The sequence below is a fragment of the Eucyclogobius newberryi genome, unplaced genomic scaffold (assembly GCF_026437365.1).
Source record: "Eucyclogobius newberryi isolate DKJ021-1_F unplaced genomic scaffold, fEucNew1.0.hap1 SCAF_11, whole genome shotgun sequence".
Lineage (NCBI taxonomy): Eukaryota > Metazoa > Chordata > Actinopteri > Gobiiformes > Gobiidae > Eucyclogobius > Eucyclogobius newberryi.
Window position 1 is genome coordinate 30,123,615 of NW_027315735.1, and position 12,203 is coordinate 30,135,817.

Genomic DNA, 12,203 nt, shown 5'->3' on the forward strand with positions numbered 1-12,203 from the left:
GAAAAAGAGTTATAACCTCTAATTAAGAAGATGTTCTCTTTTTGATCAAATGTATTAAGAATATTTAATTCATGGGCATTTTGCAATCTAAACATTGAATCGGTTAATCAAAGGATTGATCGCCTGATTAACCGACTGCCAAAAAGAATCGTCAGTTGCAGCAGTAGTCTTTAAGTGAAGGTTCTGTTTGCACATTTGAATCACACCTTCTGCAGCCAAACCACGATGAAAACCCTATGAAAAGATGATTTAAACACGTGACCTCTCTGAACAGGATGTGGTCCACAGTTGGACTGCAACGTTCATGAAATCCTGGATCATTGTCTGTGTCAGCGCGTCTCTCCGCGGCCTCTCCCCGCTCCGCCTGCGCTCTCCCCCGGCCTCACGAACATCATGAGCCCGGGGCCTCTGGGTCTGTCCCTCACTAAAGCCACTGGAGCCATCAGACTGTTCTTCTGCAGAGCCACAGCGTCATCTGGTGGAAGACAAGGGTACAACCGAGACCTGAAGAAGGAGATACACAAAATATTATCTAAGGGACCTATTTTGGAAAGTGGCAAGTAAATCACAACCAAGGATGGACTTAGTTATTACTCCTCTTGATCAAAAACAGGAAGTATTTTTTATCACACACCTAAAAGGGCAATATCAATCATTAATGTGTGATTTATTGTGTGTGTTTTGACTGATCAATTTAAGATTAGATTTTTTTTTTTTCAAATGTAAATAAAAGCCATTGATATTATTATTACCATTAATATTAATTATGAACTGGAACCAGGTATACAGTGTATTTCACAAAATATTAAATAGTTAAATGAATAGAAATAACGTTGCAGCGCAATTAAGTCTTCTTCTTTTTCTTCTTCACCTTCTTCTTCTTCTTCACTATGATTCTTCTTCTCACCTTCTTCTTCTTCTTCTTCACCTTCTTCTTCTTCACCTTCTTCTTCTTCACTATGATTCTTCTTCTCCACTATGATTCTTCTTCTTCTTCACCTTCTTCTTCTTCTTCTTCACCTTCTTCTTCTTCACTATGATTCTTCTTCTTCTTCTTCTTCACTATGATTCTTCTTCTCTTTCTTCTTCACTAGGATTATTATGCTATCATGGGTCATATTATGTAGTAGTAATATTATATTTATGTGTGTTTATTTCGTTTAACCCCATTACCAGTTCATGTACTGTAAGTTTATGTAATCGTGAATCATAACAGTAAATACGGAACAGCTTGTTGTAATTTTTTTTCTATGAAACTGAAAATAACGCCAAATAATTTCTGACATTTACGGAAAAAGTCCCAAAAGACAGTAAAGCATTTCATGAGAAACCTAACTCTACTGAAGGCCAGATGAATCACAGACAGTCTGAGTCATCTGCCATTTTCATCGCTGGTAAAAAAAAAAAATGAAACAAACAGAATGACAATCAGGCCATACGATGTCCATGTGCAAATGTTGTTTTGACATCGCGGTGTGGGCCATTTGTTACACAGTGCTTTTTATTCCTACATTATAATAAGAGATGCTTCCATATGCTTTACTCTTTTGCATTAAAAAACTCCCCAAAACACAATCCAAGCCTCACACTTGCGCCACAGTTCTGCACTTTTCCTCTGCCCCATTAAAAATCCCAGTCTGTCTTGGCTCCCCTGAAAAAAACACCACCAAATCGAGACACTCTGGGACATTTTTGCATTATGTTTTCGACCATCCCAGAATATAGCAGCTAAGTGGTCTCCAGGGGCCAAAATAAAAAACTGGCATAGGGTCAACACTGAACACAAAACACACAAATCTATGAGGAATATAATTATTTGACACATAAACTAGACTTGATCTGTAACTTAACAAACAATAACATTTCAAATACCTCACAATACAGCCAAATGACTGTAATGGCTACTGTTAAATTTGGCTTTTTCCCCCCTCTAATCTTCATCTAAAATAAATCAAGTTGAGCCAAAGTTTCAGTAAAACTTCTGTATGAAAAATGACTCAAGATAAAACTAATTTCTCCCCCTCTCCTATCTATATATGACATAATACAGCACGTTTGCTCAGTCCCTCATACTTTCTGTGTGTCTAGAGTCATATTTTTCTGCCTATTGAAAAACCGACTATGTCACATCTCTTTTCAACAGTCACACATTGATACTCGACAATACTGAGACAAACTCTGTGACTTAGACAAAGACATGCTCTGTGCATTGATTGATCTACTAACAGGGAGCGCTAAAAACTACTGAACATACTTGCAAACAGCTTTTTCCAAGTTCCAGTGAAAAGGCAGATTAAACCGTCCAGTCACTCCCCAAACTCACGCTAACTCACTCCACGCTCTCGCTTTCCTGTTGTACATAAACCCTGAAATCCTAATAAAACAATAGTAAACTAATAAAATATAACGACAAAACGACAAAATCATCATAGACTCAGCAGATTACATTCAGACTGGCTTTTAACACTAATGTAATGTAGTGACACTTTATTTACCGTATTTTCTGGACTATAAGTCGCACCTTTTTTCATAGTTTTGGCCGGTGTGCGACTTATACTTATATTTATACTTATATACTTATACTCCGGATCGACTTATATGTGATATTATTTGTTATTTTCACACTTGCAACCGCATTTCATACTCCAGAGCGACTTATATATGTTTTTTTCTTCTCTACTATGCATTTTTTGGCTGGTGCGACTTATAGTCCGGAAAATACGGTAATGCAGTTTGCTTCATTGTTCACACTAGTACTGATTTTATTCTTCTGTATGCCATTATATTTCATTGGAAAGCACTTCACACCCTGTTGTAAAGGTTATAAATAAAGCTGGTATTATGATAAGTACGGAGAATGTATTTAATTGCCTGTCATTCTCGTCCGTCACAGAGAGAAGATTCCGTTTGGTTCTTCTTTTTGTCTGGGGTGAAGTGTGAAGTGGCTGTTCCCCTCGGTGTCGTGTCCCGGCTATGGAGGTGCAGCTGGGCAGAGGAATGCGTGGACGATGGATGGATTCACTTTGGCTAAAAATGTGAACAATTCGACCGGGCTCGGGACGACAGCGGCACGTTAAGCGTAACGGGGTGAAGTCGGGTCACCGGGGGCAGACGCGCAGATAACCTCCAGTAATAACGGGCTATTTTCTGTCATTAAAATGCACTTGTCTCGTTAACATTGCAAGGGCTTGAAGGATTATCTTAATGAAATACCTGGCAGTTAACTTTAACAACACTTTATCTCGTGTATAATCTCATGTATAGCGTGTGCATTTCTTTTTATTTGTCATTGTTTGCGTTCACTTTTTCACTACTTTTCACTGCTTATTAATATATTCTCACGTTGTCAAGAATGAGTAGTTGCATGGGGGTTATTGTACTTTCATAAGCTGTTTTCTAAAGCTGTATTTGTCCTTCTAATTGAGTGTTTTCTGTGTGGATTTGGCATGTTTCTCGACGCAAAACCTGCACAATATTGTACAAAAATCCTCCAGACCAAGCCTAGCACAAGATCTGCTCCTGAGGTGATGTCCCAGTGGCATTGAAGAGTCAAATGCAAAGGACAAATTTCCCCACGGAGACAATAAAGTGTGTGAAGCTTAACTGTACCCTAAAGTCATGTAATTGTACTTCATTACATTACTGAGTTCATTAAAAGTCCCACTTGCTTCTCCTTTATAAACCGACAAACATTTGTATAAAATGACTAAAATTCGATTACATTTGAGACAAAATCTAACCGGTGACTATTTTTATCTTATTTTATTATACAGTATACAAAATAATTATATTTATTTTGTATACTGTACACTTTTTTATACTTTATTACTGTTTCTATATTTTTCTCTTGTACATTTTAGCCACTGTAAAAAATAAATTAAAATGTCATTATGCTCTTTCCACCACAGTATTTTCATTGGATAATTCCCTATTTTTAAACGGAATCTTCAGATATAAAACTCACAAAATGATGGCATTTATTTTGGATGTTATGTTCACAAAATTGCCATATTAATATTATGGCCACCTGTTCTTTCTGTGCTGTTTGTTGTTTAATGTGGATTGGCCCAATGATGACTGATAATAACCAAAAGACAAGCTATTTTTGGGTAATTATAGAAGAATTGATTAATGTGTTGTTTGTATGTGTTTTTAAAGGTTACAGTCTGAACTAACATCCATTGTATCAGCATAGCTTGGCCTCTCTCCTTATGTTTTATATTTATGTTCAGCTCCTTTTCCTCTCTGTGCTGGAGGACTAAACACTAATCTAAACCTGGATGCAAAGGTACAGCCTCCCATAGGTGTTTGATGGATTGCAACAAACAAAATTGGTTAAACCCGAGCCACACAATGAGACGAACAAGACAAATGTTCTTTTTAAAAAGTTTATTAACATATTTCACAGTGATAAAAGTTGCATTTAAAAAGGATACTGATAAAAAGGCACGACTTATGATTCATTTATACCCTCACACCTCCTGAGTACAGCTCGTACATTTATTTGTCCTCCCTTTTCAACAGAAATTCCCGTTTCCACACAAGTTTGAAACAATAAAACAAATCTGTACAAACATTTGAGGTGTTCAGTTGCTTCAGGCCACATTTCATATGATGTCACGTAAAATATATTACCACCATGTTTTATGCTTTTTGTTTATTTAAAAACGTCGCACCATTTTTCCTTAAAAGTAATGTTGTATTAAAGGATTGATTGAAGTCTGGCAAATGTAGCCACACTGTACATATTTACATTATTGCAGTTTAACATTTCAAACATGACATTTTAAACATCAATCCCAACAAAATACATTTCTGCCCTTATAAACACCATTAACGTCAACTTGACATATTTTTCTATAGATTCCCTCTGGTATTATGTTTGTTTAAGTCTGTCTTTCAAGGCAAAAATACTACAAATAACATACTAAAGTTTGGTGTGTTCAATAAAGTAAAATCTAACCCTATTTTGCCCCTGTACAGATGATAAAAGCATCTATTTGGGTGAAAATGAGACCACTGTGCTCTGTCTGCATCTAATTATAGAGGCTTTTTTTCGAGAAGCAGGAAGTGCACTGTTAGCATGCTACTTGTTGTTAGCTGTCCCATGACGCCAAAACTCGCTCTGGCCTCTGAAAGTTGTGAATAAATTCATCAATGCAAAGACTTCATGTTTTTAAGACAATCAGACACAGCGCCTTGAATAAAATGTTTACTGGTAAGACTAATTATTTGTACGTTTTCATTGTAGCGTAACATCATGCTGTTTATTCAGACCGCGAAACGGCAAGGACGTAATTGCGTTTCATCTCTTTTCCCTCAAGCTGGACAGGAGTTCTCGACGATGGCCAGGTCTTTGAAATCGCTGAGTTTCCTCGAAAATGAACTCAACCTGGTGCTGAACGAGCCTCGTTTCTGTCGGCTGTGCTCCTCTTCTCGGGCTCTCACGCACGCACAAAGCCCCTTGCACAGCCCGCCCAGCTTCCCCCTGAAATGATGCCCGACGAAGCAGTAGAGGAGCGGGTTGATCGCCGAATTCGAGAACCCCAAACAGAGCGTGATCGGGGTCATGTTCCGGATCGTCCACTCGACCCAACACCCGTCGAACCATCCGTACGCATTGCCGACGTCTAGCATCGTGACGCAATGGAAGGGAAACCAACACAGGAAAAAGGCGATCACAACCGCCGCCACCGTCCACAAGACCCTTTGTAATCCTCGTCCCTCGAGCGGTTTGCTATTGCCAGACCTCTGGTGGGGGCACGGGGTCGGCGGCCGCTCGAATCTGCCGCGTTGCTCTCTGGATTCCGCGCATTTTTTCACCGAATGCGAAGCACTCTGCATTCTCACCAGGCCCGTGTCGGCGAGTAAGTGTCGCCCGATGACGCCGTAGCAGCAGCAGATGACGATCAAAGGGAGGACGAAGCCTATGATCACCTTCATCCAGGCCAGAGCAAAGAACCACGTCTCGTTCGGGTACTTGATGCCGCATATTCTGACCCCCGCATCCGAGGTGGCGTAGAGGTCCCGCAGCACTAGCGTCGGGGCGGAGCACAGGCAAGCCAGGACCCACACCAAGACGCAGGCGAAGGTGGCGATTTTGGGGTCGCGCGCGCTCAGGGACCGCAGAGGGTGCACGATGGCGAGGTACCTGTCCATACTCATGCACGTGATGAAGAAGATGGACGCGTAGAGGTTGAAGTGGAGGAGCGCGGCGCACACTTTGCAGGTCGCGCGTCCGAACGTCCAGTTGTAGCTTTGAGAGTAGTACACGGCCCAAAGCGGCAGCGACAGCAGGAAGAGCAGGTCGGCGACGCACAAGTTCACCATGAAAGTGTTGGCCACGCTTCTCGACGTGTTGGAATGGACCAAAACGCTGATGGCTAAAACGTTGCCGACGGTGCCGAATATGCTGATGATGCTGTACATTGTGGGGATCAGCGTGGACATGTCGATATGTGTCCAGTTTTCACAGTGGGGGGCAGAAGGGACGAGAGTCATGTTTGGCAACGCTGTAGAGTTGAAGAGGTTTTCCATCGTGGTATCGAATGATGTAAACTTGCGTCACAAGGTCCGGGTTCAGGCCTAGGGAGTAAAAAAAAAAAAACATTTGCAATTAGTTTACCTTTTAAGGAGACTAACTTTAGCCGTTTTTGAGTGTTTTGCCTCACGGTTTTGTCAGCTGTCACATATGATAACAAATCTGAGGAAAAGTATGCTAAGTTGTGCTAAGTATAACACATGTTGACAGGCGCACACACTTCCAGATTTAGAGCACGCGTCGATCCATCTCCATGTTCCCATATTGTCTCTTTACATTAGACAGACGATGTGTAAAGTGTCAAGATTCATTTGAGTTCATCGTCTGTTAATAATCCTTTCTGAGGCAATTAAAAGTTAACAATGCAGCTAACTATGTTCTGTGTGTTGTAGTCATGCATATCTTCTTGTTTGCTCAGGAGGAAAATCATAGCCATACTGTGTTTTGATAAAGCTTCTTGCGTAAGAAGAGAGTTAATTAATTTACTGTGTGCAATGACTTGGAACATTCATTTTAGATCTGAATTCCAATTGTATGTGGTGTTATTTAGGTTATAGTGGGAGAAAATACAACCTATATAATTTAGGCCAATGCAGCAGGAAGATTGAGGGCCGCATTTGGCCCCCGGGCCATAGTGGGACTCCCCTGCAGTATAATGACGTGTTTTCCATTTCTAAAACAGATGAAACATTTTTACAATATCTTGGCATCATCTGGGATCAAGACCCCTTGGTCAAGTACAGTCTGTGATGCAGTACTTGTACCACAGAAAGTACTGACCTCATGAGTAAACCTGAACAGGAGCAGGAGGGCCCCGTCTTACCTCAGGCTATAAAGGTCTAATCTAGATCACATCTCAGCTCATTACACAGTTCAAAAGCCTTCTGGAAGAACACTAGTGCTAAGTCTTTACTTCTTGAGTTGTTTCATCACAGATTTGTTCATAATTCTTCAACTGTTATCATTTCTGCGTCTTTGTCTTTTATATTTTTAGACTTAAGGCTATAAAATATGTCCTCTGCGTTTGTAAAGCTGGAGGAGTGTCTTCATGTTTTACGACTCATGACCTCAACTTCACACACAAAAAAGAACCTGTCTCCAGGCTAAATAGAAAAGTAAATACAGGGTTTAAACCTTTGATCATCTTTGTAATTGGTAGTGCTAACCCCAAAAGTAAACTGCATTTGGGTGCTGAAAGTAGTTAGTCATGTTTTACAGATACTATGAGAGGCAGCACTTACACTTAATGCATTTTGATATCATAAATCTGATTTCAATGATCATCCCCAAGGAATTCTAACTTAAAAAGTAAAATTATAGTAGTCAAAACACGCTCCATCCAGTCCAATAAAACTCTCAGCAAACAACCCGTGAATTGTATTGAAAGTTTTACCTGCGGTTGCTTGACAATGTGCTCAGTCCTTTTGGCTGCGGTCCATGTCTTCACAATGGCTCTTCTCTTGGGCTCCAAGTTGTTCAGTGTCCCAGACCATAACTCGCGATGCCTCCCTCTCCCTGCGCGCAAGTGGGGAGGGCAGAGTGTGCGTCGAGTCCCGGAGACTATGAGAAACCAGATGAGTTTTGGGGTCTTATAGCTCCCCAGGGTTTATCTGCGATTGCACAACGGGGAAGCAATGTGCGCGTCACGCCTTCATTATGAGAGAAGGCTGGACTGGACTGGACAGTGTGTGAGTGTGAGAGGGTGAGTGTGAGAGAGGGTGAGTGTGAGAGTGTGAGAGTGTGTGAGAGTGTGAGTGTGAGAGAGGGTGAGTGTGAGAGTGTGAGAGTGTGTGAGAGTGTGAGAGTGTGTGAGAGTGTGTGAGTGTGTGAGAGTGTGTGAGTGTGTGAGTGTGTGAGTGTGAGAGAGTGTGAGAGAGTGTGAGAGTGTGTGAAAGTGTGAGAGTGTGAGAGTGTGAGAGTGTGTGAGAGTGAGAGTGTGAGAGTGTGTGAGAGTGTGAGAGTGTGAGTGTGAGAGAGTGTGAGAGTGTGTGAGAGTGTGTGAGTGTGTGAGAGTGTGTGAGTGTGTGTGAGTGTGTGAGAGTGTGTGAGTGTGTGAGTGTGTGAGTGTGAGAGAGTGTGAGAGAGTGTGAGAGTGTGTGAAAGTGTGAGAGTGTGAGAGTGTGAGAGTGTGAGAGTGTGAGAGTGTGAGTGTGAGAGTGAGAGAGTGTGAGAGAGTGTGAGAGTGTTTGAGAGTGTGTGAGAGAGTGTGTGAGAGTGTGTGAGTGTGTGAGAGTGTGAGAGTGTGTGAGTGTGTGAGTGTGTGAGTGTGTGAGTGTGTGAGTGTGTGAGTGTGTGAGTGTGAGAGAGTGTGAGAGAGTGTGAGAGAGTGTGAGAGTGTGTGAGAGTGAGAGTGTGAGAGTGTGAGAGTGTGAGAGTGTGAGTGTGAGAGAGTGTGAGAGTGTGTGAGAGTGTGTGAGTGTGTGTGAGTGTGTGAGTGTGTGAGTGTGTGAGTGTGTGAGTGTGTGAGTGTGTGAGTGTGTGAGAGAGTGTGAGAGTGTGTGAGAGTGTGTGAAAGTGTGAGAGTGTGAGAGTGTGAGAGTGAGAGTGAGAGAGTGTGAGAGAGTGTGAGAGTGTGTGAGAGTGTGTGAGAGAGTGTGTGTGAGTGTGAGTGTGAGAGTGTGAGAGTGTGAGAGTGTGAGAGTGTGAGTGTGTGAGTGTGTGTGAGTGTGTGAGAGTGTGTGAGAGTGTGAGAGTGTGTGAGTGTGAGAGTGAGAGAGTGTGAGAGAGTGTGAGAGTGTGTGAGAGTGTGTGTGAGAGTGTGTGAGTGTGTGAGTGTGAGTGTGAGAGTGTGAGAGTGTGAGAGTGTGAGTGTGTGAGTGTGTGAGAGTGTGTGAGTGTGTGAGAGTGTGTGAGAGTGTGTGAGAGTGTGTGAGAGTGTGTGAGAGTGTGTGAGTGTGAGAGTGTGTGTGAGAGTGTGTGAGTGTGTGAGAGTGTGAGAGTGTGTGTGAGAGTGTGTGAGTGTGAGAGTGTGAGAGTGTGAGAGTGTGAGAGTGTGTGAGAGTGTGTGAGAGTGTGTGAGAGTGTGAGAGTGTGAGAGTGTGTGTGAGAGTGTGTGAGTGTGTGAGAGTGTGAGAGTGTGTGAGAGTGTGTGAGTGTGAGAGTGTGAGAGTGTGAGAGTGTGAGAGTGTGAGAGTGTGTGAGAGTGTGTGTGTGTGTGTGAGTGCGTGCGCGTGTGTGTGAGAGTGTGTGTGTGCGTGCGTGTGTGCGTGCGCGTGCGCGTGTGTGTGCGTGCGTGTGTGCGTGCGTGTGTGCGTGCGTGCGCGTGTGTGTGCGTGCGTGTGTGCGTGCGTGCGTGCGCGTGCGTGCGTGTGTGTGTGCGTGCGCGCGTGCGTGCGTGTGTGCGTGCGTGCGCGCGTGCGTGCGTGCGTGCGTGTGTGCGTGTGTGTGTGTGTGTGTGTATGAGGCAGCCTGAGAGGAGCAGAAACAGACACTTTACTACATTTTGCTCTTGCATTTCACAGGCCTGACATTACACCATTATGTAAAAAAGTGCACGGGTATTTTTAGAATCACTGAGTCACTGAACAGAATTTGGTCAAGAAGTGTCGTGCTCCAGCGGGTTGTAGTCCAGTGTTTGTGTTGGTCCAAAGCCTGAGTAAAAGTAAGAAGTTGTGTCAGGAAGTGTGAGCGTCAGTTGTTCATGTTTATTGGCGTTTGGAATGAAAATGGAATAACGACACAGGGAAAGAAAAGAGGCACTTTTGATCACTTCTGGAGAGTGTTAATACTCAATTGTATAACCCAAAACACAAACCATTCAAACTACCGTATTTTTCACAGTTTTGGCCGGGGTGCCACTTATACTTATATTTATACTTATATACTTATACTCCGTAGTGACTTATATGTGATATTATTTGCTATTTTCACACTTGCAACCGCATTTAAGACTTATATATGTTTTTTTCTTCTCTATTAGGCATTTCATACTCTTCATACTTTACTCATACTCACGTTTCCGGACTTATAGTCTGGAAAATATGGTAAACAAACAAACTTTATTTTTCTTACTTTCTTTATACCAAATGTACAAACAAAACGTCTTATGTCAGCACATGGAAAATGTTGGAGTCTGTAGAAAAATATTGTTCTGTTTATATTCTACAACTAAATTACTTGATTTATTTCAAATGTTGATGAGCAATTCAATTCAATTTATTTTTGTAACGCCCAAAATCACAACATTTTCCTCTGAGGGCAATAAATCAATTCACTTTTTTCAAACTAAACCTCTTTTATACAATTGAAGCATGTATTTGGCCTCGAAAGGAGCCAACGATTCTAACATGGAGCTGCAGTGAATTCTGTCACTTTATTGTTGTAACGTTTATCAAGATGGGGCTATGAGGCTCGAAGATTAATGGTTCGAACCCCGCTTTGACCAACACATACTGTTGTTGTGCCCTTGGGCAAAGACAGACTCAGTCGACCCCAAAGCCGTTGCGTAAAGGCAGAAAATCAAGAGAAAAAGTGTTTACGTGTGCGCAAAACAGTGCAATACTCCGATTTCTCTGTGACGTGTGTGTGATCGAGTGCAGTCACATGTTTTATGTTTTAATTCAAATATAGACATAAAACAGCACTAAAATGATCAATATCACAAACACGCATCGCTTAAAATACACACACAACACACGGAGCTAGTTTTACTTTCCCCAGCTTGAACACCAGATTGAAAATGAACCACCTTTGAAACCTTTTCTACAGCGGACCAATCAGAAACACACAGACATCTTGAATTCCACTTCTTTTTTTTTTTCTCAGCCGAATCTCCGGTTAAACTCTGGTCTCACCACCTGCTCCTAATGATGCGACACACGGTCACCGCACAGGCGCCCCGCTCCGTCCCGTCCGAGGCCACTGACCCCTCCGAAACTTCGCCGTTAATTAGCGGCGCATCATGGCCAGTGTCAGGGCTGTTTTTTTTTCTTCCCCCCCATCTTTGCGGTCAAGATAAGCCATGGGAAATATTTACAATACTGTCTCAGCGGAAGTCCCAAGCATCAGCACCACCACCAGCACCACCACCAGCACCACCCGCAGCAGCAGCAGCAGCAGCAGCGTTCCGGGGGCATGAGATGAATCAAGAGGAGTTTAGGATTGTAGGAGGGAGGCAGGGAGTGAACGAGGAAGATGAGGGGGGGAAGGAGAGAAAGGCAGAGATTCCCTTGAGTGGTTTTTCATTAAGCGCCTCTGGTCTGGAGTTAATGAGGGCTGTGCGAGCGCCATTACATCACAGCGGCTTTGATCAATGCACTTGGCTCAAACCGAATGCGTGTTTGAGCTTCAACTCTGCAAAAAAAAAGAAAAGAAAGAAGAAGTAGTTCCGCTGTGGGGGTTTTGTGTGAATGTATAAATGCAGAAATGCGCGCAGGTCGAACCGAGAGGAGGGAATACACGCCGGGTTAGATGGGTCTTTGTTACGACGCGTGGAGAGACAGAGGGTGCTGATTACGACGCCGCGACTTTGGAGAGGAAATGTATTATTGCAATGTTTTTTGTGTTAAAAGTGAGATCAGTGATTTTGAGCGTTCAAATCAGGGGTGAGTTCACGATTGCAACAATAAGACTGCGATTCATTGTGATCAGAATTCAAGAATACAATTATAACATATAGTACAAGGGCTATGGCTGCAAGATTAAGTGTTATCTAATTGATTTC

General features: G+C 42.6%; 1 protein-coding gene across 1 annotated transcript; it reads right to left on the minus strand.

Moving 5' to 3' along the window:
* Nucleotides 1-4,434: 4,434 nt before the first annotated feature.
* Nucleotides 4,435-8,095, minus strand: agtr2 (angiotensin II receptor, type 2). The gene is made up of 2 exons (XM_072439864.1): nucleotides 7,935-8,095; nucleotides 4,435-6,585 (listed from the first exon to the last, which is right to left on the minus strand). The coding sequence occupies exon 2, from the start codon at nucleotides 6,535-6,537 to the stop codon at nucleotides 5,320-5,322; it is 1,218 nt and encodes a 405-aa protein (XP_072295965.1). The 5' UTR covers nucleotides 6,538-6,585; nucleotides 7,935-8,095; the 3' UTR covers nucleotides 4,435-5,319.
* Between the last annotated feature and the right edge of the window lie 4,108 nt (nucleotides 8,096-12,203).